Source organism: Herpailurus yagouaroundi, unplaced genomic scaffold (assembly GCF_014898765.1).
Source record: "Herpailurus yagouaroundi ecotype Mexico unplaced genomic scaffold, PumYag 166, whole genome shotgun sequence".
Lineage (NCBI taxonomy): Eukaryota > Metazoa > Chordata > Mammalia > Carnivora > Felidae > Herpailurus > Herpailurus yagouaroundi.
Window position 1 is genome coordinate 33154791 of NW_024412407.1, and position 21891 is coordinate 33176681.

Sequence of the window (21891 nt, forward strand, 5' to 3'; positions counted from 1 at the left end):
GACCCCAGTAATCAAAACAGTGTAGTATTGGCATAACCACAGACATATAGATCCATGGAGCAGAATAGAATGCCCAAAAGTAAACCAATACAGTCAAATGGTCAACAAGGGTGCCATAGTACCCAATGAGGAAAGAGAGTCTCTTCAACAAATGGTGATGGGGAAACTGTATATCCACATGCAAAAGTATGAAATTGAACCCTATATTTCACCATTCATAAAAATCAACTCAAAATGAGTATCAAGACTTAAAGACCTAAAACCATAATATTCCTAGAAGAAAACCTAGACGACATCTTTCATAACATTGGTCTTGGTAATGATTTCATTGATATAACACCTAAAGCACAGGCAACAAAAACAAAAATAGAAAAGCGGGACTACATCAAACTAAAATGCTTATGTACAGCAAAGGAAACAGTCAACAAAATGAAAGGAAACCTATTGAATAGGAGAAAATATTTAAAAACCATATATCTGGTAAGAGATCAATGCCCATAATGAACTCTTACAATTCAATACCAAAAAAAAAAGAAGAAAAAAAAGAAAGAAAAAGAAATCCCAAATAACTTGATTAATAAATGGACAAAGGACTTGAATAGACATTTCTCCAAAGAAAACATAACAAATGGACAACAGGTATGTGAAAACCTCACTAAACCATACTCAACATCACAAAACATGAGTGAAATGCAAATCAGAACCACAAATAAGATATTATTTCATACCTGTTAGTATAACCATTATAAAAAATAAACAAACAGGGGCGCCTGGGTGGCGCAGTCGGTTAAGCATCCGACTTCAGCCAGGTCACGATCTCGCGGTCCGTGGGTTCGAGCCCCGCGTCAGGCTCTGGGCTGATGGCTCAGAGCCTGGAGCCTGTTTCCGATTCTGTGTCTCCCTCTCTCTGCCCCTCCCCCATTCATGCTCTGTCTCTCTCTGTCCCCCAAAAAATAAATAAAAGTTGAAAAAAATAAATAAACAAACAAAAAAATGTCCCAGAAAATCAGTGTTTGCAAGGATGTGGAGAAGTTGGAAGCTTTGTGCACTTTTGGTGGGAAGGTAAAATGGTGAAGCTCCTATGGAAAAGTGTGGAAGCCCCCCCAAAAATAAACAGACCTATCATATGATCCAAAATATTTGAATTAGCATCTCAAAGAGACATTTGCACACCCCTCCATGTTTATTGAAGCATTATGCACAATAGCTAGAAGGTGGAAACAAGCTAAATGTCTATTGATAGAAGAATGAATAAAGAAAATGTTGAATATACATACAATGAAATATTATTCAGCCATGAAAAATGAAGAAATATTGTCATATGCTACAACATGGATGAAATGTGAGGATATTATGCTTAGTTAAATAAGTTAGTCACAGAAAGACAAAATAGAATGGTGGTTACCAGGGTCGGGTTGGGGGTGGGTATTGGGAAGCTGCTATTTAATAGGTATAGAGTTTTAGTCATACAAGGTGAGCCATTTCTAGGGATCTGCTATACAACATTGTACTTATAGTTAACAATATTGTACACAAAAATGTAAAAGGGTAAATTTTATATGTGTTTTTTACCACAATAAAAAGAATTCCAAGGTAATTTTTTAGGAGGGTTCACGCACAGGATGAGAGTGGAAGGAGCTAGACAAGCTGATTCTAAATTATACATGAAAAAATAAATATGCAATAATACCCAGAAAATATATGAAAAAGAATCATAATGAGGCAATGGAAGTTTTCTCAGGTCTTATAACATACTCTGAAGTGGGTGGTTATTTAGAAATAGATCAACATAAAATGACAGAAATAGAGCCACTGTGATAAATACAGAAATTCAGTAAATTAATGGGAACATGGATTGTTAAATAAATAAATCCCATTAGGATATATGGCTGTTTACTTGGGAAAAAATACATTCTATAATAACTTTCAGATGAATCCAAGATTTAAAGTAAAACATGAAAGAAAAAACTTGGGAGAAAACATGAAATTTTTTTTTTGCAAATTTGGAATGGGAAAACCTAAGTAAAACAAAACTAAATCAGGGGCGCCTTGGTGACTTAGTCAGTTAAGTGACCAAGTCTTGATTTCTGCTCAGGTCATGATCTCAGGGTTCATGAGATCGAGCCTCATGTTAGGCTCTGTGCTGACAGAGTGAAGCCTGCTTGGGATTCTCTCTCTTCCTTTCTCTCTGCCCCTCCCTCTTTTGCATGCATGTGGGCACTCTCTCCCTCTCTCTCTCTCAAAATATAAATAGATAATAAACAAACAAACAAATAAATAAATAAATAAAGGTCTACCTGATAAAAAATAATATAAAGGAAAATGAAAAACTAAGAAACCAAATAGGAAAAATGTTTTTACTACAGATAAAGACAAATATTTCCATTCAGATAGATTGATAGGAAAATAGAGATCAGTATCTTATAATTCAGTACAAAGATCAATCATTTTATTGGAAAACAGGCAAAGCACTTAAGAAGACCATTTATAAAGATGCAAAAGTGATTATTTATTTGTTTAAAAACACTTTTTAATGTTTATTTATTTTTGATAGAGAGAGAGAGAGAGAGAGAGAGAGAGAGACAGAGAGAGCATGAGCAGGGGTGGGGCAGAGAGAGAGGGAGGCACAGAATCCAAAGCAGGCTCCAGGCTACAAGCTGTCAGCACAGAGCCCGACATGAGGCTCGAACTCATGAATGGTTAGATCATTATCTGAGCCGAAGTCTGATGCTTAACCAACTGAACCACCCAGACACCCCAAAAGTGATTTTTAAACATGAAAACTTGCTCACTCTCAGGCAAAATAAAATTTAATAATCTGTGTAGACAAGAGTGTTAGGGAAAGTGTATATAATTGTGCATTTTGTGTTAGCAATTACAAATTATTTGGAGGCTAATTTGGCAATCTCTTTCCTTCAGAATCTATCCATTCTACTACTAAGAATTTACCCTGGAGATAAATCTGTGCAAAAGTGTCATACATGTGCAGACAATTAATGAAAGACGTAAGAGTCTAAACATATCCTAAACGACCATCAGTATGAGACTAAATAAGTGAATTAGAATTCAATCATATAAATTGAACCTATGAGGTGTATAAAAATGAACGAACATGAAGCAACCCCCAAGATAAGATAGGTAGAAAAGCAAGGTATAGAATAGTGAATACAGTATGCTATCATCATGCAAAGAAAACAATGTATACACATAACATTGTCTCTGGAAGTATGTACAACAAACTAATAACAAGGATTGACTAAGAACAGGAGGGAGACAGAAAGCATGGGGTAAATGAAACTTACCTCATTCGCATGTATACTCCTTTAATGTTTATCTTATGCCTGAATAAACATGCACTTGATACACATGAATAACCAAGTGGTCCGTTTTAAATTGGCCAATGAGTGGGAACAAATTCAGAACTAGCTCAATGGACTTAAAAGTTTTCCATTGCAAATGGTCTTCAAGTTCATGAAGTGTTCATTCATCACAGCAGGTGGCAGTGTTATACATGAAAAGAGCTGGAAACAGCGCCTTAGGACTTCTGGCCAGAAAGAGAACGGTTTCTTCATGTTTGAAATATGCTTAGATTTATTACTTGATTTTTAGAATTTTGAGCTGCAAGGGACCTTAGCAATTATTTAATCCAATATCTTTGCTTTATTCTCAAACACTGAGACCAAGAAGATGTCTAGCAGATCCTGTGCAGCTCAGCCAGGCAGAACCCAAGCCTCATGATTATTTTATCATAAGGACATGGTGTGACTGATGCGCACAATCGGTTTATGAATCTGGTTTTAAATTTCAGTTTTCATCAGTCTGGCTCTGCCCTTGAAAAAGAAGAAAGTCAAATACTTCATTTTGAGTTGCAGAAAGCACTGTGCTAGTTTATACACATACATAATTTTTGTGGCTTGTGTAAATAAGCCTTTCCCTCTAGCCTTTTATAAAATACGTCTTTTTAAAAAAAAATTCAGTGTCATATTATCTCTGTTCTCATAATATTAGTTGTTGTGTTGCCAGTCTTATGTTATTGGTTTTCCTCTTGTGCAAGATATTAGTCTTATTGATTAGTCTTATCTATGTGTGTTTTCCCTTCACTTCTTTAGTTGTTGAGAAAATATTCTCCCTCCTTTTCTCAGTTTATAGTGATTCTTGTTTTTCTCATGGTGCAAAGAAAAATATTAGAGGTCAACTGCACAGTCTCAATTGTTTAGTAACAACTGTGTATATTTGCCCACAGTGGGGCCCTCCAGAAGAGCATTTCCTCCTTACACACTTTTTTTCTGCTCTAACGCTCCTGAGCTCTAGAATGGGAGTTGCTGCCTACATCACCAGCACCATCAACCCCAACTTCCACCCATTGATGGGAACAAATACAAAAGGGGTGACAGATAAGTGAAGGTCACGGCCTCCACCTGCTGAGACAAAGCTCTCTCCCTCCCTGGTCCCCTCTACTCCAGTCAGAGGGGACAAATGAGGACAGAAAGTGACATTGACTACAGACAGAGGGCGGCCATGTGAGACAATGGTAAGAGGTCCACCCCAGGAGTAATGGTGCCTATTTGGCCCGATATTTCTTGGAACTGCCTCAGTCTAACCTTCTGACATTCTGTACAATTTGAGAAGCATTTAACTGGGTTAGGTCTGAAGTCATGAGGCATGTCTATTTTATCAGTCTAAAAGAGTCAGAACACATGAATGGTAGCCCCTGTTCTCACATATATTACATATGTTTTTATGGCAAGTAGGCCCAGTGAAATCAGTCACCTGGATGTTATTAGAATTCTCTAATTCCTAACATTTCCTAACTTAGGCTTGGACGGCATCAGTGTTTTCAAGGTGGTACAAATGTGAGACTCACTTGGAGTCTTTCTTGAAAACAAAAGATGTTTAGATCTCACCCTTGGAGACTTTTCTTCAGAAAATCCAAAATGTGGCCCAAATTTTGTGTTTTTAACAAGAAATCCTCAATGGTTTTTATTATCAAGAAAGTGTTAGAACATTTCAAAAAATCCTCCAAATCGTGGAATGCTATGATAACTTCCTTCTGGGATTGTTCTCTTTTTTCTGTTGTGTTCTGCCTGACATTATCCTTCCTTCACCTTTGGTTTACACATACCTTAGGTTTTGCGCATACACAGGCTTATTTCCCAACTCCAACTAACAAGCTCTGGTGGACGAATGGTTTCTGTTCTTTGATACTGTGCCCAGCTGGATAATTCCCATTTGCCCCTCCACTCTCTACCCTTGTCCACCTGATCCCTGTTGTTGGAATCAACTTTAGACAATGTCAATGGGCTCCTTTGTCCTCTGACTTCCAATTGGGTTTATCTAATGGGAGGCATTCGCAGAAGAGTAGAGAATGAGAGAAGAATAACATTGGGTTATTTATCAGCCTCATCCCCACTCCCTCCTGATTACTCACAGGATCCCTGTGAGGTGGCTGTGTCCTTCTACAGCCCCCTCAGTGGCCTTTCTTAGAAGACCTACTGGGATTCCTTCAGGCCTAGGGTTTGAAATATTGTAGTTTCTTTTTTTTTTTTTTTCAACGTTTATTTATTTTTGGGACAGAGAGAGACAGAGCATGAACGGGCGAGGGGCAGAGAGAGAGGGAGACACAGAATCAGAAACAGGCTCCAGGCTCTGAGCCATCAGCCCAGAGCCCGACGCGGGGCTCGAACTCACGGACCGCGAGATCGTGACCTGGCTGAAGTCGGATGCTTAACCGACTGCACCACCCAGGCGCCCCGAAATATTGTAGTTTCAACACTGTAGCCAGCCCCAAGTTACTGTCCTACCTTTTTTAGATATTCCTTAACCCTTCCCAAGCCTTCTTACCTTACTCTCTCCTTTTTTTTTTTTTTTTTTAAGGTAGCTCTACACCCAATGTGGGATTTGAACTAATGAACTCAAGCTCAAGAGTCACATGTTCTACCCACTGAGCCAGCCAGGCCTTTTCCAAGCATTTAAAAAAATTTTTTTAATGTTTATTTATTTTTGAGAGAGAGAGAGACAACAGAGCGTGATCAGGGAAGGGGTAGAGAGAGGGGGAGACACAGAATGCGAAGCAGGCTCCAGGCTCCAAGCTGTCGGCACAGAGCCCAACAATGGACTTGAACTCATGAACTACGAGATCATGAATGAGCTGAAGTCCGACCACTGAGCCACCCAGGCACTCTCCCCACCCCAAGCCTTAAATAGTTCCTTTGTTAAAATTTCCTCAGTTACTCTGAGTATGGCATTTCTGCTGCCAGGACTTTGACGGAGACCATGATTTACCTTTATTCTCTTTCATATGTGTGCTATTTATATGAGAAAGGTTTTCTTGTTTCTTATTAGGAATAATAGAAATGGTAGACATAGAATTAGAAATGGAAAGGACAGAATTCTAGAATTTGAATGGCTTTCAATTATATCTGATCTAGCTTACCACTAAATGCTATACTTCATAAAATAGACCTGCTTCATCCCACTCATTACAACTTTTCAAATATTTGCTGGCAATTAGGGTTTTCTCATCTAGCCTAAATATTATCAGTTCCTTCAACAATTTTTCATGCAGCATGGTTTCTAGATCTTTCTCTAGCCTGACCATTGAATATGTTCCTCTGGATGCATTCTTAAAACGTTTAGAGAAACATTGCAAAGTAATCCAATGGAGAAATCTCACTGAACTGGAGAAGAACCCAGACCTCCCTACCTGAAAAGCACAGGAATGAACAAGCGCACCCGGAGGCTCTGGCCATCAAGTGGAGTCTCTGACTTGAAAATAGGAGCATGAGTGGAAGCAGGACTTCCTGCTGGAGGGGAAGTGCCTACACATCATCACTATACTTCCTGCATGTCACAGTTCCAACTCTTAGATTTTATGCTTTACTTTTTCTTCTGTACTTTTTCTTTTCTTTTTTTGTAAACTTTTAATGTTTATTTCTGAGAGACAGAGAGAGACAGAGCATGAGCTGGAGAGTAGCAGGGAGAGAGGGAGACACAGAATCCGAAGCAGGCTCCAGACTCCTAGCTGTCAGCATACAGCCCAACATGGGGCTCAAACTCATGAATCATGAGATCATGACCTTAGATGGATGTCCAACCAACTGAGCCACCCAGGTTCCCCTCTTTTCTATGAAGGAAGAACAGCAATGGACTTCTAGCCAGGCCAAGAATTAAAATGAAACATAGGAGTGCTTTAAATTCCCATGGTCTGGACATCTCCTTACCCCCAACCAATCCAGATTCCTCTCTTGGGCTTCAAATGTTTTGGCCAGAGGTAACTAGGTCATTTGTGCAAAACAGTGCAGAGCCTGCAGCACAAGACATTTTCTTGAGTGCTGAGCTTCTTTGATTTTCACACTCACACTCTGCAGACCTCAAAGTTGTGGAATTATCAATACCGTGAACCTAGATTGCCTAATTCAGGCAAACCAGAAGATCCAAGGCGAAAGATTTTTGTCCAAAATTGCAGAGTAATGTACTGGTCAAGCCAGGATTAGAACCCAGATCTCTTTTGTCTCTGTAACCCTGTCTTTCTTTTCAGTTAATTTTCCCCATTCTTTTACCACAGATTACGAAACTGAAATGAAGAAATCAATACTGCTAGTACCCAAGGCATCCAGGTCACATAGGGGCAGCAATTGAATTGCACAATTGCCGTGAAAGTATTGGGGAAAGATGGCTATGTGCACATTACATTTGACACAACCTCAGAGGTGAAGCAAACCATCATTTTATTCAGAGGGTTCAACTACCTGTCCCATCTGAGTCTAAATTCCGTAGCATATAAATATTTTCAATCAACTGAGCCAGGTCACTAAAAGGAAGGTTCACGCTAACAGATTCCTGAGTTTCCGTCTCCAAATTTAGACACAGAAAATGTACGATTTACAAGTTACAAAGTGGAATCAGAACTTGACTTTATTCTTATGCTCTTTTGCATGCATTGTGTTTATTTCCTGTACGACTGTGCCCTGTTTGCTGAACTGACTTTCAGAAGAGGGCATCAGATATTTGCATATAGCATTTAATACGACTTCATCATAAGATTCAAGGTAACTATCTCCTTTATTAAATGAGACGGGGAAGGGGGGTGACAAAAATGTTATCTTAAAAACTACTATTAATTGTAGGGACTGCCTGGTAAAAACTACATTTGAAGGACTTAACAGATAAACAAAATTTCAAGAATCTATCACTGAATTCTAACCAGCTGATAGGAAATTTGAAGTGTCCTAACAAAAGTCTATTTGCATCCACCGTTCTGAGCTGAACTATATAGGGCAAGAGAGAATCTCACACCAACAGAACTCTTCATAGCAATTTAGGGGGAAATGACTGTGTAAGCTGAAGAAACCACTTCCGAACAGCTGAATTTCAAGACTCTGGCAGATCAATAGGGCAAAAGTAAGCAAAATTACAGCAGATGCTGTTGAAAGTGGCAGAACCTCAGGTGCATCAGATGATCCCAAACTGAGCAAGCTCATGCAATTCCAGGTGGCTGAACGCCTCCCAGGGGCAAATCACCGTGATATCTGCAGAAGAGGGAAGAAGAACTTGTAAGTCTGCCTCACCACCACCACCCCAACTTTGGGTGCCTCTTCTGCTCAGAAAGACATCCTTTGGGCAGAGACACCTCACTCCTCTCTCCTACTTGTTGTCTCAGCAACCAGGAAGTTATCTAGAATGGCCCTGCAGCCCAGAAAGGATCAGACCAATTGGGTTCTGATGCCCCCGGAACAGACTCCACTTAGTAGGCATCTTCACTGGTTTCATTCTGTACCTCTTTGAAGAGATTGCCCAAGGCTTTTGACTGGAGCTAGCCTGAGGGGGTGCATATCACTGATCAAACGGGGTCTCCCCAAAGCACAACCACTATGGAAGGAACAAAAGTGGAAATCTAGTCAGGCCAAGGGTTAAAATGGGAAATAGAAGCACTTTAAATCCCCACAATCTGGAAATCCACTGCCTTCTTACCCCCTACCAATTCAGATGCATTCCTTGGGCTTCTCTGATGCACTCTTTTGTTCCTTTACATTTTGAAATGCCTACAATGCCCAATCACATACTGAGAAATAATCTCAAGACATCTACTAATCCAATTTTTCACTTCAGGCAATAAAATATTATTATCCCTGGATTACAGAGAAGCTGACTGGAACCTAAAGAGATTAAAAACCTATATATATAAAAAAAAAAAAATCGGAGTTACAAGGATGGGACTAGAACCAAGCCAAAGATCTCAAATCTCCCTTCAGTGTAAAGCTCTTTCTAGTATTCCAAATATGTTGGCAGAGTTAAACATAAGCCCAAAGCCAACCTACTGGTCTTCTATACACCTGGCCAAAATACAGAAGCAGTTGATTTAGGAGAACAGCGAAATGAGCTCTGTAAAGGGGCTAGAAAATGAATTTGAGATCCCAGGGGTGGCACTTGACTGCAAAAAGCAAGCACACTGAGAATTGCCTGGTAAGGACACTGATTGCCAATTATATCATTTGTCAAAAGAATATTGGGTGAGTTTAAGGCATGTTCACACAAAAACATGCACAATTGTGTTCATAGCAGTATTATTCATAATTGTGAAACTTGGAGGCAACAAAATCTTTCAATAAAATAAGCAAACTGATACAGCCATTCAATGAAATATTATTCAGTGGTAAAAAGAAATGAGCTGTCAAGCCACATAGGACATGGAGGAACCTTAAATGAATAAACATTGCTAAGTGAAAGAAATCAGTCTGGAAAATCTGTATATTGTGTGATTCCAACCATATGACAATCTGGAAAAGGCAAAACCCTTGAGTGTAAAAAGATTTGTGGTTGTTAAGAGTTTGTGGAGGTGGGAGGAGGGATGAACAGATGGAACACAGGGGATTTTTAGAGCATATATTCTGTATATACCTGTAATGATGGATACACAACGTTGTGCATTTGTCAAAACCCATAGAACTGGACAACACAAAGAATGAATCCTAATATAAACTATGGGTGTTAGTTGATAAAAATGTTACCAATACTGGTTCACCAATCGTAACAAATGTGCCACACTCATGCAGGATGCTAATAGTAGGGGAAACTATGTGCAGGAGGAGGAAGGTGGCAGAGGGGGCATGTAGGAGCTCCATACTTTCTGCTTAAATTTCCTGTCAGCCTAAAACTGCTCTAAAAAATAAAGTTTAATATTATTAAAAGGAATATCTGGTAATTTGTGTTCATTAGTCAACAAATCAAGTTATTCTAGTCAACCGAAATTTTGTATTGGATACATTCAGGGTGCAGGCCCTGCTCTGGGTGCTGGAGGATGTGTAAAAAGAGGAAGTTGGTTACAGAGTGGTTTGCCAGGCCCCACCCTTTTTTCCAATATCTCACTCGGGGGCCTCAGATTGTCCCTTAATTTCTCTCTGCCTCAGGTTTCTCTTCTGAAGAAATAATGAAGTTGGGATGGACTAACCCTGAGAATCTTTCTACATTGAAAGTCTACGACTCAACCATTATATGTCCTCAAGAGTTGCTTAACAGAAGAGGGTTTAGTAACTCTGGGCCTTAGCTTGATTCCTGTAGGTGTGTTTCCCCTATGCACACGTGCACTTACTTAGGAGGTAAAATTAAACCCCACATTTCTACGCCTTCAAGGATCTGCTGCCTCAGGTATTTCTTTTAACTTTTCACAGCCCTTTGAGGGCTAAAGTGTGTATAGTAGTGAAATTCCGAGTGAAAGTCCACATCTTTTGGTGGCTCACCTGTTCCTAGCCCCTCCATGCCTGGAATGTCATCTCCAAACCTGGGGGAAAAAAGAAAAATTAAAAATTAGCTGAAAGAGTGAAAAGATCTTGGAATTACTCATATAGAGAGTTTCCTGATGAAAGGGGAAGAAGAGGTTTAGGTTTTTGTCTTTGTGAAACACCTTTAATTTGCATTGACCCAGGGCAAAGGCGATGTCACTCAGGCTGTTTTCAGACAGCGTGTCCCCTTGGAAAGAGATTTTTTTTTCCCTTGTAAGAATATAGCCTATGACAACTGAGAACCAAATAGCACCATCATGGGGGAAATTTAGTCAAGTTCCACTTTTAAAAATAGAAATTGGAATGAAAACACAGTATGAAAGGCATTAAAGTGATCAATTTATCCATTTGATCAGTTATCCAAAAGCATTTATCAAAGCATTTACTATATGTCAGGCATCGTATTGAGCATAGGGAATTAGGGAAAAAAAAATAAATTTTCTTTGAGGGACTTCAATCCCTGAGAACAGATGTAAGTAAACAAATGTAGTATAAAATAATACAAGTTGTGATAGCTGAATGTATGAAATGCAAACATAGAAGTAATGATCACACTTGTCTAATAAGAGAGTCAGTAATGGCGTCCAAAAGGAAATTAACAAATGAGCATATGTTAAAGAATAAATAGAATTTGTCCAGAAAAAAGCAAAGAACTGAAGGCATAACATTTGTTGCCATACAAATAAACTGAATAAACTCTGTGTTCTGGCAATGGCCATTGTTTTAGTATTCCAGATTAAATCACAGGGTGTGCTGGTGAGGAGGAGTGGTCAAGAAGAGTCTGGAAGGTCAAGTCGAAGTTTGCTGTGAGAGGCCCCATTTGCCATGCTAAATGTCACCACAGACCTGGTTGGTGAGGGAGAAAGGATTCCGGGGCTAAGGACACGATTCAGCGAAGATTGTGGTAGAGAGGAAAATAGAGCAGAGGGTGGAAGTCTTTGTAAGTCTGTTTTCGTTTATGAGCATTAATTTCTCAAAACCAAAGCAGGGTTGTGGGGAAAAAATAGAGTCTTCTTTTTAATTTGGTCTTACCCTTTCACCCCTTTCTTAGGAGGTTTGCTCTTGAATTGGCGAGTCTGCCTCTGCTTGAACTTGGGGGGCCCTTTGCGTGGGGTAGTGGGACCCTGGTTTGAAGCTGGAGGAGCCAAAGCAGTGTTGTCACTCATTCTGATGTCCTTGGGTGTCTGGTGGTTCTCTTTCGGACTCCTTAGGCAGTGAGAGAAAAAAAAGAAAGCCCTTCAGGGTACAGGAACCATTGCTTCTTAAACCATCATTGGACACTCCAGAAAAACTTAGGATTTTGTGTTGACATAAAAGGGAAGAATTTATCATCTTTTAAAGAGATTGTCAAGAAAATATCAATGGAGGCACTTAACATAGACTGACAATGAATAGAGTAAAAGTCTATTTTAATCTAAAATAATCCCCCAAAATCTAAATAGACATGTTGTTTCAATAAATTGTCCCTAGCTTTCAATGTGTCACTAGTTTTCTGGTTTATTATGATATATACTTCTCCGTGATTACCAGTTCCACCATCTGTAAAGCCAAGGAAATGGACTAAATGCTAACTATAGTCTTTACAGCATTGGTATGTTCTTTAAACTTTATATATTTTTCCACCCAACTGCAAAATAACCCGACTCTGAATGTTTATTGACTCACATTTTATGGGCTTCTTTCTTTATAATCCTTATTTTGTCTAATCCTCGTGTGATCAAGATACTTCTCTAGTTCTCTACTTCTCTAGTTCTGGGGGATAGCACTTGGGGAAGCTCTGCACCAGGGATACTAACACCCACATAATATTCGATCCATTCCAGTACACACGCGCGTGCATGCGTGCACACACACACACACACACACACACACACACAATCAATGGAGGGTGATTAAGTAGTAAATTTGTGCTTTCGCTCCATATCCAGTGTGAGGTTCTTAAGTCACCCATTTCTCTGAAATGTCCAATATTTTCTTCTATCCAAATCATGGAACTTATCCAATGTGACTTTCACAGACTTTGATTTTAGCTACAGAAATGTACATTGTCATTCTTCAAGTAAAAATAGAGGTGTGTTAAAAAGATAAAATTAGGGGCGCCTGGGTGGCGCAGTCGGTTAAGCGTCCGACTTCAGCCAGGTCACGATCTTGCGGTCCGTGAGTTCGAGCCCCGCGTCGGGCTCTGGGCTGATGGCTCGGAGCCTGGAGCCTGTTTCCGATTCTGTGTCTCCCTCTCTCTCTGCCCCTCCCCCATTCATGCTCTGTCTCTCTCTGTCCCAAAATAAATAAAAAAACGTTGAAAAAAAAATTAAAAAAAAAAAAAGATAAAATTAAAAAATACATATGCTAGGCCAAAGGATGACTTTTTTTCTTTCTCCTTTTCTATCACAAAAGTTGATAACACCTATCCTCGGAAGGAAGATTCTAGAAAGTGTGAAACAACTTCTCAGTAGCCTTAATCACTTACTCTGAGCAAAACCATCTCATACTCTGCTACCTGGAAGGTTTATATAATCTGTAAATTATAGACTTATGCTAATATTATTAGCTTCAACTCTCCCTGACACTCTTTGGCCCGTACTAACCATCTTTCTCTTTTTCTGCCACATTGAACATCCCTCAAATCTTATATTGTATGACTTTGAGTTCATCAACTTTTTCTGATTACTTTCAAATAGGTTTAAATTACTATCTTTGCCAAAAGATATTTTCTCCTTATCTTCTTTTCCCCACTTACTATTTTCATTTTCTCCTGCTGATTCTCAAGTTCTTCAATAGAAACACATTGACTAATCTGTGAGTGGGTACCAGGGGTGGTGCACCTGGCTAGGGCTCTGGATCACTTGTTTATGCCATGGATTTTATCTAAGTTCTCCACTGGAATGTGTTCCATAAGCCTGTTTTTTTTTTTGTTTTTTTTTTTTCAGTTTTCATTCATTTCTGTGACCTTAGAACCTACAACAGTGCCTGGAGCATAGCAGGTGTGCCATATATATTTGTCGAGTGGGTCAATAAATAAGTGAAAAAATTGAACTAATACTTGGGATATTGGGTTGCAAGATCCTGACCCTGTGACTTCGCCATCAAACCATAGAGAAGGCATCATTTGGCCTTCATCTCACAAAGCTCTCAGTGGCTTTTGGAAATAGGCTGCCAGCTCCTCTGCTCACTGAATCCAGTCCTTGTGCTATGGTCCCTCTTCTGCCCTAGTAAACAGCCAAAGTTTGTGCCTCATCCGAATGTGGTTGGGACCATGTAACCTGCTAGTAGGCAGCCAAGAGACACATTATTGTCAGAGTTTACCACCGCTAACTGACACATCCCAATTCTGACAAAGTCATAGAGGAAAACTAGACAATTTCTCCCAGATCAAGTTTTTGTGACTTCTCAATTCTTTCAAAATGTTAACATACCACAAACTTTCCTTTCTCTCATCTGGAGAGTTTACTAGGACTAGGATTACCAGATTTAGCAAATAAAAATACAGGGCACCCAGTTAAATTTGAATTTCAGATAAATAACAAATATTTTTAGTATAAGTATATCCCAAATATTGTATGGTATATACTTATACTAAGAGAATTATTCATTGTTTATCTGAAATTCTAATTTTACTGGAAATATTTTATTTTATCTAGCAAGTCTAATTAGGATCCCACCATGTGAGATCTAGAGTCTACAATATGAGGGCCTAAGGTAAACTAATCAGTCAAATTACACTTTGAGGGCAGTGCAATGTAAAAGGTATGTGCTTGGGGTCCCTGGGTGGCACAGTCGATTAAGAGTCCTACTCTTGATCTTGGCTCAGGTCATGATCTCATAGTTCATGGGTTCAAGCCCCACATCAGGCTCTGCCCTGATGGCGTGGAGTCTGCTTGGTATTCTGTCGCTCCTCTCTGCCCCTCCCCTGTTTGTGTGCTCTCTCGCTCTCTCTCTCAAAACTAAATAAATTAATTTAAAAAGCAGAGAACGTGTTTTAGAATCAAATAGACATAGTTTCAAATCCGTGCTCCACAAAACTGTCCATGTGACCTTGGATAAGTTGCGTAACTTCTCTGCTCCTCATTCCATCTATAGAGTCAATCAAATATAACTTCTTTTTTAGAGTTACAGGGAAAATTAAAGGGCATGAAGTAAATAAGAAATAAGAAAAAGAGTAACTATGCAATAGACCTTCTACAAGTAGTGGAAACCAGGCAAGTAAATCTATAATTATGACACAGGTTCACCTGCACTCCTACACTCATTCTCCTGGGCCAACTGCTGAAGATCCCCTGTCATGTACCAGAGAAGTGACCGTCATTCAGCAGTTGCTGGGTAATCCTCTGCATCCCTCAAAAACCCTGACTATTAATTTATGCCTCGTCTTGAAATTCTGTCTTAAACCTTCCTTGGATTCCTTTGACATCCCTAACAGCAGTCCCAAAGAACGTAAAAATTACACTTGGTTTCCATCTTTCCCTGATTATACTTCCCCTTTTTTCTTATAAGTTTCTTTTGCATGTTTTCACATATAATTTTGAAGTTGCACCTCTGGGCTTGCACAGACTTCCTGTCTATGCTAGGTGTGATGCATTATGTAAAAGAATTCTCTTCAGAAAGAGTTACATAACAGTTGCCTGGTTAATCCCTGGATCATGAAGATAACCCTCAGGGTTTGCACTGTGGAAAATAAGTTTATGTTTCGTGTGCATTTCATGTACAATATTTCATTTTTGAGTACATAGGAGTACATAGGTTGAGTACTAACCCCTAGAGTGTTTCTGTCATAGATATGCCCTGTTGTTCTCCCTGTTCAACTTTTGGGAGGAGCAGACAAATATGACCCTTTCCTGGGTGGAAGTTAGTGTTGTCTGCCATAGATATCACCATAGCTAAACTTATCCTGACCATGCTTTCCTAGGAATTAAAAGGGTATCTCCCGGGCTAAATAATCCTGAATCTAGAGTCAGACTCGATTTTACCTAAAAAGGACGTTTCACATCTTTGCCTCCCCAAAGTGTCAAGCAATCCATTCCTTTGTGAGGCAGAATGGCTTTCTATTTTTAAGGCGATGCTAGCTCTTCTCCTTTTGAAGGTTATGAAGCATTGTTCTTCAGGAAGAAGTGGATGCCGCAGAGTACTACATCAAGGTGCAGTTTGGTTGGAAGCCAGGGTTGGTGTCGCCTTAGAGCCAAGGCAATGGAGCTCAGCTGTAGGAAGCTACAGAGGATGATCGTTTATAAATTCCAGCTAAGGAAAAGCAGTTTCAGAAGGTTCTTGAGTCAGGATCTCTGATGCTGCTGCTATCACCCCAGACTTCCGGTCTCTCCTCAGCAAAGATACAGGCTGAGGGGCTATAAGAGAAGGGTTGGGGAGGAGATAGATACAGGTGTGTTCTCTCTGCACTGATGGGGTTGAACCCATAAGGATTCTGCTGAAGCAGAGAGAATCAAATAATTTGGAGAGCCAAGGAAGACCCAAACCAAAGTCAAGAAAAGATAAAAACAAAAATCCAACAAGTGCCTTCCTTCAGACTGGAACAAACACTTTGACCTCAGAAAGAGAAGGCTAAGCCACCCACACTGCACCAAGGTCATGCCTGTGCTGGCTCTTGGCTTTCTTTCTCCTTATCCTCACACTCTCATGTTCCCCGTCTTGTGCCTTGGTCTTTTTAAGCACATCCTAGGAATAAATAACTGTTTTCTCTGTGGTCATTTAGTGCCCTAAATCCCTCCTTTCCCAGAAAACTGTTTGCCATGGAACCACAGAAAAAAGGAGGGTCAGTTTGGAGTTCTTTCCAAATGAATTTAGTAATCAAGTTTTGCAATGACCTTGTAACGATCAAGTTTTACTTATAAGCTTGCTACATGACATTATAAGGCTATTTGGGTGTATTTCTTTCATGTTTTCTCTTAGTTTCATTCTCGGCCCCAGTCCAGGCCCACAGGTTCAGTGTGTCCTCTTCTTCCATTTCTTTATTTTAGAGCCAGATCAACCCCTACCCCCACCCCCACCCCCCACCAAAAGCCCTTCAGTTATAATCTGCCTAAACACCACAAGTTGAGAAATACTCACAGAGTTGAATGTTGCTCTCATAAACTGTCCAGTTGCCTTCTTCACAGGAGATGAATAAAGGATCTTTGCACACCGATTTATCTCCCTATAATACCCACATGCTTCTTAATCCCACTGTTAGGAGCTTAGAGAAACAACCCAGGTGCAAAGAAGTTGGAAGAACAAGGGGTGAGACTGGGACAGGCTTAGGAGTTTTCTGACAATTGAATACTCTCAGAAAACTTACTTGGGCTCTCTCCTGTCAGTAAATAGGTATTGAATCCACAAACACACACACAAAGTGTTGATATCCAGGAGTATATTTCCAGTTTGTGCCTCCTCCATTCCCACCGTTAGTCCTTGTTATCCTCCCATTCCTGCCATTTCCCTGACACACACATCCCCAATCATAAATCAATCCCCACCATATGCACATCGTGTCATAATTCTCCTGGGACTCTAGATACTGGAAAAAAGAGTGTCAACCATTGTGTCCCCCTACACCCCATGGGCACACTGGGATGCTGATTGTGTGAGCTATGACACTGAAAAGTATTCAGCATCTCTCCCTAACAGGTACTGTATATATTTCCTCAGTAAGACAGAACCACAAATCAAAAAAGACACAGAATAACTGCTAACTGATGGCATTTATTTGAAATGATTGCTGGATCTTCGTACCCAAAAGCTTCAGGAGCAAGACCCAGGCTGCAATTCAATTCATTGGTACACTTGGTTTCAGTCTTTCAATTACATTGAACCACTAGTGTTAGTTTGGACATCAGTTTGTATAGATCTTAGCCTAATGTTAATATCATCAGGCTCTTTTGACATACTTATCATAGAGAAATAAAGTGATTGATTCAAAACTGCTGATGAAGTTCGTAGTGAATCCAGGAGAAAAAATCTGAGCACACCTTACATATTTCAGCCATCTGTCTGCTGTAGTAGAGTGAAGCAGACATAGACCAAGATGTATCTGTCGTTGGTCTCTCTAAAACCTTGCCAGCGGATTGTGACGTGCCTTCCCTAAATCATTACTTGTTAGAGAATTGCACTCCGTAAGATGATAGAGAAAGAAGGTCAATTCATCCCTCTCGGGCAGGGAAAGCTTCTCAACCAGGGGCCCCGAGCAGATTAAAGGGGCAGCTAAACAGCTCACAGGGTATTTTGATGAGCTTTCCTCTGGTCTTTACCAAACTTAGAGGAGTTCTGAAGCAGCAGACACCTCACAGAGCTGGCAGCGTGTTTGGTGTCTGGATGAGTCTTTCCACTCCCACCTCTGTGTCTCCATTACCATTGAGATCTTCCTCTACTCTTATACACCGGGCACATGGATATTGAGATTCTTATCTGTCAAACCCTCACCCATTCTCTGTTTCTTTGTTGAAGGACTGCAATTCATACAGGCGGTGAATAGAGCAATAAGCGGAATGTTCTCAAGTGTTGCTACTCAGAGTGTAATGGCATGCACACCACCTGGGCATTTGTTAGAAATGCAGGACCTCAGGCCCCGCTCCAGACTGCCTGAACCAGAAGCCGCATTGTTACAAGGTATCAAGATGATTTGTTTGCATATTAATGTCTGAAAATTACTATTATAGACCCATGTGCAGACCCGGTTTTACCACATCTCTGCTATGTGACAAGATCACCACCTCTCTCAGTTTCCTCATATGTCATATTCCATAATGTGCCAAGGTTCTCAGTTTCTGCCATCCCAACAACATCTGAGAGAGATAAACCATACTGATCAGTAGCAGGATTTGTAACCAGTGATTTCCCAATGTTAGAAGGAGGACGAGGGCTGTTGTGCCACGACTCTTCTCCCTCCCAGGGACACCCAGGAGAATGGAGAGTGAAGAGTGGGATGTGTGGGGCAAGGCAAAGTCTATAGTTGGAAAAAACTCTCCTAAAATGATTCTAATATAGCTCTCGATGGTTTATGATTAGAAAAATCTTAAATTGCTTTAAAGATTTAAAAGCTTCTATCGTATCCAGTTCTGGACAAGAATGGGGTAGATATACTTCTTTCCATTTCTCCTGCTAAGTACAGCTAAAACTCCTGGATATTACATATGGAACAAATATAAGAATATTTTAAACGTTCAAAAGAAGATAGATCAAATAGGCAACTTGGGACTCAAGGAACAATGTGGCAGCAAATTCTTTGAGTTCTCTTTTTGCCTTGTATATCCTGACCTAGATGCAAGGGAAGCATCTAGGGAAACACAAACAGGAGCAGACAAAAAAAATTATATATATATATATATATATATATATATATATCCTCTCAAAAAGCCTACTCTCTCTAGACAAATAACCAGGAAAGAGAATCTAGTAAGGCAGAAAATAAGTAGAACAAAATCTCGATGCCGTGGAAACAAATCCAACGTCAACAAATCCAATATCATGGGAAGAAAAAAAGGCCAACATCAACCCCCTCAGCACAAGCAGAGTAAAGAGACTTCCATCCTGGCCCAGTTATAATTAGGTAATCCTACCCCATCCCTACCTGGGTAGTATCAGAGAAGGCCATGTGGGGATATTAAACTTTCATCTCCCACCAGTGATAACAAGGCACCCTCTTCCTTTCTACCAGAATGGTATCAGAGGAGGCCAAATGAGGAATCTTAATTTTCATCACTATTCAGCAATAGCAAGGTATCTAAAGAAGAACAAAATGAAAATTTACAACTGAAAAATAAAACAACCAGCATAAAAAACTCAATGGATGGGCTTGACAACAGAAAAGAAGAAGAAGAAGAAGGAGAAGAAGAAGAAGAAGAAGAAGAAGAAGAAGAAGAAGAAGAAGAAAGAGAGGAGGAAGGGGGAGGTGGAGGTGGAGGAGGAGGACAGCCTGGGACCTGGGAAACTAAAAGATCTAATATTCTTGTCATCAGAGTTCTGGGAGAGGAGAAAAAGATAAGGCTAAAAAAGTACTTGAAGAAATAATGACTAAAAATTTCCTAAATCTGGTGAAAGACATAAGTCTATGGAATCAAGAAGCTAGCAAACCCCAATGAGATAACCCCAAAGAAATGTATGCCAAAGCACATCATAATCAAACTTGAAGAAACTAAAGACAAAACAAATTTTGAAAGCAATTAAAAATATATATATTTATATATATTTGCTTTTGAAAGCAACTTAAATATATATGTATATATATGTACATATGTGTATATATATGTATATATATGTATATATGTATGTATATGTGTATACATATGTATATATGTATACGTGTGTGTGTATATATATATATATAAATATATATATGTATATATATGCCACCTTACCTAGACGTGAAAAAAAATAGAATGACAGAGGATTTCTCATCAGAAACCATGGGTCAAAATGAAAGAAGCAGAACACTTTCCTAGATCTGACCCCCAAAAAACACAAAAAAACAAAAACAAAAAAACCTGTCACCTCTGTCCAGAAATTTATCCTTCAGGAATGAAAGGAAATAAAGACATCATAAGAAAGAAAGGCTAAGGCAATCTATCCCCAGAAGACTTATACTAAAATAAATGATAAAGGAAGTTCTCAAAACAGAATGGACATGATATGAAAGAAGAAAGAGAAATGAAAGAAAGAAAGAAAGAAAGAAAGAAAGAAAGAAAGAAAGAAAGAATTTTGAACATCTAGAAAAAAAGAACAACAACAAAAAGAGATAGTATGGGATACAAGGGAAGTGTGGAAGATAGGACCCTCAACCACATTCAGCAAGGTCTTGTGGAGAATGAAACAGTGTTCCAGACTCTGTGAAGTTCTAAAGATCTGATCATTTTGTACCTTTAGGAAATGTATCCATTGTTCCCTGTTCCAAGGGGCTGTTCTTTCTAACTATTCCTCCTGTTGCCACTGAGTCTTAGAGGATTTGAGTAGCCTGGCCTATCAGCAGTAAATACACACTGCCTCTGTCAGACAGAACAATTCTACCAGATCACTTCATTGGTCATTGGCTAGGTTAGTGATGACTGACTTTTGATTGGTTGCCTATCTCAAGATCTTGTCATTCAGGTAATGGAGTCACATGGCACTAAACAAGCTGACCGATGACCAAGAAATTTCTCTAGACGAACTTTGGTTGTGCTGGACACTAAGATTTCAAAGACATAAGAATAAAACCAACAAGAACCATGCTGGAAAAGAAAAGGAATTATTATTGATAGATGTAATAACATAGATAAATATTAAGCACATTTCACTAAGTGAAAGAACCCAGAACTGGAAGGCTCTATACTGTCTGATTTAATTAATGACATTCAGAAAAGACAAAACAATAATGTTGAAGAACAGATCCGTGGCTGCCAAGGGTTGAGAGAAGCTGACTGCATGTAAAGGGACAATGCAAGGGATTTTAAAGGGTGATGAAGTTATTTGGCATCTTGATTATAGTGGTGGATCTATAAGTCTATGCATTTGTCTAAACCCATAGAAGTCCACACCACAGAAAATGAGTTTTGCTATATGCAAATTTAAAACTTAAATATCATAAAATACTTTTTACAAATTATGTTTCATAGCTCTATAATCCTTGGTTCTTGATACTTTCTGACAGATGGGAAAATATTATTAATCATATACAGGAAAAGACTCAAAGGGCAGGTACTAAGTAATTAGAAAGTGATTAAAATTTTAGCTGTCTGATAAGCTCCTTACACAAGTGCTAATCTCTAATCCTTCTTTGGTGTTTCTTAAAATACCTTTGAGTAGGAAGACAGACATCAGAGACACATTCCTTCCACATTTGGATTTTTCTAGTCTGAGATTCCATCTCTAATCAATACATAGTGGACTCCAGAGAGGAACACCCTAAATGTGAAGGAAGAAGTTACCTTCTCTTAATATCTTAATATCTCATCATATTATGCATTTTCCAGACCAACAGTGCAAATCTTAAAAAAATAACTTATTAAATAAAAATACAATACTCTCTTTCAGAAAATGGAGAAGAGGGAACAGTTATCAACTCATTTCATGAAGCCAGTTTGACCTTCATAAACTTTTTTAACACAAAAACCAAAGGTAGCAAAAAGGAAAAATACTGATCAATCTCTCTCATGAA

General features: G+C 39.3%; 1 protein-coding gene across 3 annotated transcripts in view; it reads right to left on the minus strand.

Moving 5' to 3' along the window:
* Nucleotides 1–7710: 7710 nt before the first annotated feature.
* The window catches only part of PDE6H (phosphodiesterase 6H), a 179171-nt gene continuing 164990 nt past the window's right edge, over nt 7711–21891 (minus strand). For 2 of the 3 annotated variants that reach the window (XM_040488843.1, XM_040488841.1), the window contains exons 2-4: nt 11811–11984; nt 10737–10777; nt 7711–8528 (exon numbers count right to left, since the gene is read on the minus strand). In XM_040488843.1, the coding sequence (XP_040344777.1) occupies nt 8452–8528; nt 10737–10777; nt 11811–11944 (252 nt within the window). In that variant the 5' untranslated portion in view covers nt 11945–11984 and the 3' untranslated portion in view covers nt 7711–8451. Of the gene's footprint in view, nt 8529–10736; nt 10778–11810; nt 11985–16835; nt 16952–21891 lie in introns of those variants that run through there. The other variant, XM_040488840.1, reaches the window with a different exon arrangement.